A 5,515-nucleotide genomic window follows, 5' to 3' on the forward strand; every position below is an offset into this window, starting at 1 on the left:
CGCCATGTCTTTGTGAGATGCAGAGTAGGTGAACTGATGATCTCTGCATGTGTGGTTTCCACCTTGAAGCATGGAGGAGGTGTGATTGTGCTTTGCTACTGACACTGTCTGTGATCAATTTGGAATTCAATGCACCCTTAACCAGCATGGGTACCACAGCATTCTGCAGCGATACGCCATCCCATCTGGTTTGCGCTTAGTGGGACTATAATTTGTTTTTTCAACAGCACAATTACCCAAAACACACCTTGAGGCTGTGTAAGGGCTATTTGACCAAGAAGGAGGTTTGGGATGAGTTGGTCAGCAGAGTGCAGGAAAGGAGCAAACAAGTGCTCAGCATATGTGGGAATTCCTTCCAGACTGTTTGAAAACCATTCCTCATGAAGCTGGTTGAGAGAATGCCAAAAGTGTCCAAAGCTGTCATCAAGGAAAAGGGTGTCTACTTTGAAGAATCTAAAATATAACACATATTTTGATTTGTTTAACACTTTTTTTTGTTACTAGATGATTCCATACGTGTTATTTCATAGTTTTTGATGACTTAGATATTATTATACAATGTAGAAAATAGTCCAAATAAAGACAAACCCTAGAATGAGTAGGTGTGTCCAAACTTTTGACTGGTACTGTAGTCATTCAAAAATCATGTTAAAACACTATTATTGCACACAGAGTGAGTTCAAGCAACTTATGTTAATTGAGCACATTTTTACTCCAGATCTTTTTTTAGGCTTGACATAACAAAGGGTTTGAAAACTTACTTACTCAAGACATTTCAGCTTGTCATTTTCAATTAATTTGTAAACAATTCTAAAAACGTAATTCCACTTTGACATTGTGGGGTATTGTGTGTAGGCCAGTGACACAAAACCTTACCTAAAAACATTTTAAATGCAGGTGTGTCCATATGTTACACAGGGCCAGTGGAGTGGAATGGATATAGGAATGACAACTCCTATTATGGTCATTGGTGATGAAAGAACTAAGGATAATAAAGACAAATTCCTGCAAGAATTAAGAGAATGCTGTGGATGTCACTAAAAGTCAATGTATGCTTAATCCAAAAATGTGGATGGAATCTCCATATGGAGGGTGTGATGCAATTGCGACAGCTTCAAAGGCAAGCAAGAGGTCAAACTGGGCTCCGTACAGCATCTCCGATCACATCCCAAATGTTGAAACAATGCGTAGGGCTCCGTATAGCTCAGCATAGACATGATTGGTCAACGGTAGATAAGGGCGAGAGGTCCTGCAATCCCAACAGCTCTGCGCTGCTCAGCGAAACGCAAGAAGAAACAACCATGAGCAGGGAGTGACTGCAAGAAAAATGGTGTGTGGAAAATTATTTTGGCAACCCAGGACAAAATCTCAGGTAACATATGTTCGGTCACAAGAGACTAGTCGAAGATGATTTCAGACTTATCTTGTAAACTTCAGAGGTCAGCAGGTTCAAGGCTTTAGTTAATGAAGAGGGTTGTATCCAAATTCTGCACAACTTCTTGCATGGATTTAACAAATGGGTGAAAATTCCCTCCAGCAAATGCTTACATTCCTATGCTTTTGAATCCATAACAGGAAGTGTGCAAGTGCACAATTCTAAAAGGGTGGAGAATCATGACAGTCCAGGTCCTTTTTCAACTTACCTTGGTTTTTCTTCCATCTGGACCATACAGGTTAAGACATCACTAATTCTTGCGAGGCCTACACTCATCTAATATAGAAATGAGGCATAAAACACCAAACCTTCAATAAGAAATTGATTCACCCTAAATATATTTTACCCATGACCCTTAAAATGTCAGTTGGTTTTGCTAGTCACCACTAAATAGAAATAGTTTGTCAAATTCCTGACACGTGTAAATGCGTAGGCGAATAAAGGTGATTGCAATTCCATTGGTCTTTTATAACTTAAGACTTCAGAGAGAATACATTGGTGCAACCTGTGTCCCTTTTAACAGTTTTTGACACCCTTTCCCATGAGTGAAATATATTTGTTAACGGTTACCATCAGCACCTTATATGTTCATCTATTTTAGATGTGTATTTATACTGTCAAGTGTCAACGCAAACAGAGCTCATGCAAGTGTCTCCATAAGTAAAACAGACCGAGGCATGATCAAAAAGAAATGCATTTATATTTCAAATGAACATATGGAAAACCATACAGCGAAAACAAGTGTCAGAACTTCCAGACAATTGAGATCCAAAAATACATTTCAAGAAAGTCAATAATTATATACAAAACATAAAATCCTTATTTTAGATCGGGCATGCAACATGTGTAGCCCTATTTTTTATATTTTATTAATAAAAATAAACTTTAAATATTTTACTGCCCATAACTTCAATTGAGTCAGTTTAACATTGAAATCAGACAGCACCCCCCCCCAAAAAACATACTTTCGCATTTCAATATCAACTATACACACCAAGTCTTAACTTGCATAAAAATGCGGAGCCCAATAAGTCAATGGCGCTTTGAGCTCAAACATGAGTTCTGCAGTTGTGCCAGCTTCTGTTTCAAATGTTCACTTTTCCTCCTTAGTTGCTCTTTGAGGTTGACTAGTCTCTGCTCATCTGTCTGCATGTGGTAAATACACTCTGTAGCCTTCTTCAGGATGACCACTTTGGCTGCCTTCTCATTGTTGGCCACATCCGGTATCTCATCCCGTAGAGCGAAAAAGCTCAGCTTGAGCTCGTTCCTCCGCTGGCGCTCCAGTACATTATGAGTCCTTCTTTTGTCGTAGTCCTCCGTGTCCGATGTCCGGGGACTTGAGCATTTGCGGTTGCTGCTGATCTGCTTGAGGACCCGACTGCTGCTGTTCTCCAGCCTCAGCCTTTTGACAGCTGGCTGCTCGTGCCGTGTGGAGGGGTGGGCGGCGTAGTTGTGCTGGTGGGTGGAGACATGGCACCTCTTCAGCACAAGGGGACTGTGATGTCTGGTCTCTGACGTGCTGGGGTCGCACCGCTTCACCGCTTGCCTCTTCTCCACAGTCACGACATCTATCTCCTCTTCGTCCTCATCATCATCATCTTCCTCATCTTCTGCAATGATATTAAATAAAACTAGTCAGCATTTACATTATTTTTGAGGAGAAACAGCAACATACAACACATCATGCCCTAGTCAGAAAAATCACTGCATTCCACCCCACCCCCTTTTCCACATCAGCTGATTTCTCAACATTGCAGCCTGAAACCCTCCCCCTCAGACTAGTCTGTAGGCATATTCGACAGCGTCAAATCAGCGTTAACATGTGCAAAGGGAGAATGCATTTTGCTCAAATAAAAAACTGCCATTACACAAAACGGTCAAGTCAAAAATCCTAAATAGCAAGAAATTATAACACTGCTATTCAGCTTACCGGAGTCACTACCACTGCTGCTGCTGCTACCACTGTTGGGTGGGGTGTCCAATGCCAAATCCGTGGGTGGTGCCACCTTACTTGGTTTGGGAGTCTCAGTTATTGGGTAGGGGAAGACCACTGAGGGATCAATGCATTCTGACGCGGAAGTATTCGGATCCTGCAAGTAGTTTGCGTTCAACCGAGTAAGACACTCTGCGTTGTCGCCAACGGCTGAATCTTTCCTAGCAGCCTGGAGCGATGCGAGTCTTTCAGACACCACTTTCTCCAACTTGGCGGTAGCAGAGAAGCCGCTCCACATACAGTCCTGAATGATGATTGACTTGAGGAAGGTTTGGGAGTAGTCGGCATCGCAGATGAAACTCTGGTTTACAACGTCGTCCCCGAGAAACTCGGTCACCATTTCTAGTTGGTCAGCAGTCGATGGGAAAATACTAGACAGTGATGGTCGGCTCGGGGAGAGAGGAGGAGTGGGGAGCAACTCAAATTTCTTCCAGATATCCTCGCTTGGAGCCGGTGGCTGAAGCTGTCCTGGCTGCTGGTGATAGAAATCCTCATCTTCGTTGTCAACATAAAAATATGGCTGGATAGAATCATAGTCGTAGTCGTAGTTTTTACTCGCCAAACTTGAATTCAGCGGCATGGTGGCTCTTTTCTGAGTGAAAAAAGATGGTTGAGGTAAATTAGTTGGTTTTAAAAAAATCGAATGCACCAACTTGCATGCAAACTGATATTGGTGCATGCACATAAAATGCCAGTTCATAAAAGCCCTGTCAAACAGCTAGCAAGCATGCAAAACCAAACAGCAGCAGCTGATACAAATACTAAGTAGTTAGTCGGTGTGTGGCGCCCAGGACATTTAAACCGAGTAGACATCGCAAGAATACAGAGGCTAGTAAAAGTGCATTTATTATATAAGACATATGCAAAGATGTAACATATCTTACAAGTTCACAAAATCTTTACCAGATAGATACCAAGCAAGTCTACTTAGCCAACCGTCAACTACACCGGAGAATGCAATGTCATCAACACCTTCCTTACCTTAATTTTGAAAACAAAGTGGAGAGTACTTCACTCCGAGATGTCGAAGTCGAAAACGCGAAAAATGGAGCTTGTAAGAAGTATTCCAACAAGATAGTTACGTTAATCCCTGCCAGCGTGTGCGGCAGTGAGATGTTTTCCTAGTAAAATGATTGCTGTCTGAGAAGCATTCATAAAGCGCTCAGGCTTGGTCCGCGATGTAGAAAGATGCGTTGCCTATCAATTGCTGCATGAGAATCACAGCTGAGTATTCCGCGGGGTTCAATAAAAAGGTTGTTGTGCTCTACATTTGACGTATCCCTCCGCCACAATTTTCCCGCCAAACACCCACTGCATTTTTAAGTAAATAATGAAGAGTCCCGTGTTGACTATCGATGATAATTCACGTTACAATCTTCAATATATGTTCGAATTCACATAATTCAGTCATCGGAATTTATTTCAGGAGATCCTCATTCAACTGGAACTATTTGTTGCGGAAGGAGAATTAAGTGGGAGGAGTTTCAAAAGTGCATTATTCCACAGTGCATAATACACAAAATCAGAAGTAGATGAGAAGTAAAAGAGTGCTTATTGGAAATTGCATACATGCATAAAAGTAGAGATTGTACTGCCCACTGCTGACCTCAAATTTGGCATTTACAAAAAATTTTTTACAAAGTTATTTAGCATACTTACCTTGCCAAAGTTGAGTTAAATCTGATGCGGGAATGAGAAGATGCACGACCAGTTCACGTGCACAACACTTCAAAGCCTGTCATCAAATACATCAAAATAAATGTTTCAAACAGGGTTTTCAGTAGGCCTACATGTTTCCCCCTGTTAATTCCCCAAAGTAAGGGTGACTATAGGAGGGGATGAAATATTTTGCCTGGGGTGTATTCATTTACCTTTTGCAACAAAACCGTTTTACCGTTTAAGAAGCAAACGGAAGGAAATGAAAGGGGCCTACCTGAATTTGTCAAATATGAACTATTTTTTGTTGCAAAACGTTTGGTCTTAGAAAACGTTTTGCAACATAATCGGCATAATGGATACACCCTTAATTGACAAGACATGCAACATACAGCAAGAAGACATGCTTGTTTAGGTAGGCTACTGCTGCA

At 41.5% G+C, this 5,515-nt stretch overlaps 1 protein-coding gene across 1 annotated transcript; it reads right to left on the bottom strand.

The window, feature by feature from the left end:
- Window positions 1-2,116: 2,116 nt before the first annotated feature.
- LOC115130353 (transcriptional regulator Myc) lies at window positions 2,117-4,785 on the bottom strand. Its single transcript, XM_029661418.2, has 3 exons — window positions 4,410-4,785; window positions 3,366-4,020; window positions 2,117-3,045 (listed from the first exon to the last, which is right to left on the bottom strand). The coding sequence occupies exons 2-3, from the start codon at window positions 4,006-4,008 to the stop codon at window positions 2,468-2,470; spliced, it is 1,221 nt and encodes a 406-aa protein (XP_029517278.1). The 5' UTR covers window positions 4,009-4,020; window positions 4,410-4,785; the 3' UTR covers window positions 2,117-2,467.
- Between the last annotated feature and the right edge of the window lie 730 nt (window positions 4,786-5,515).

This window comes from Oncorhynchus nerka, linkage group LG6 (genome assembly GCF_034236695.1).
Source record: "Oncorhynchus nerka isolate Pitt River linkage group LG6, Oner_Uvic_2.0, whole genome shotgun sequence".
In the NCBI taxonomy this organism is placed as follows: domain Eukaryota; kingdom Metazoa; phylum Chordata; class Actinopteri; order Salmoniformes; family Salmonidae; genus Oncorhynchus; species Oncorhynchus nerka.

Excerpts from the sequence above, each read along its gene's own strand:
- LOC115130353 (XM_029661418.2), bottom strand. The coding sequence starts at position 4,008 with ATGCCGCTGAATTCAAGTTTGGCGAGTAAAAACTACGACTACGACTAT. Across the intron at positions 3,046-3,365 it reads CAGCAGTGGTAGTGACTCCG|AAGATGAGGAAGATGATGAT; the intron begins GTAAGCTGAATA and ends ATATCATTGCAG.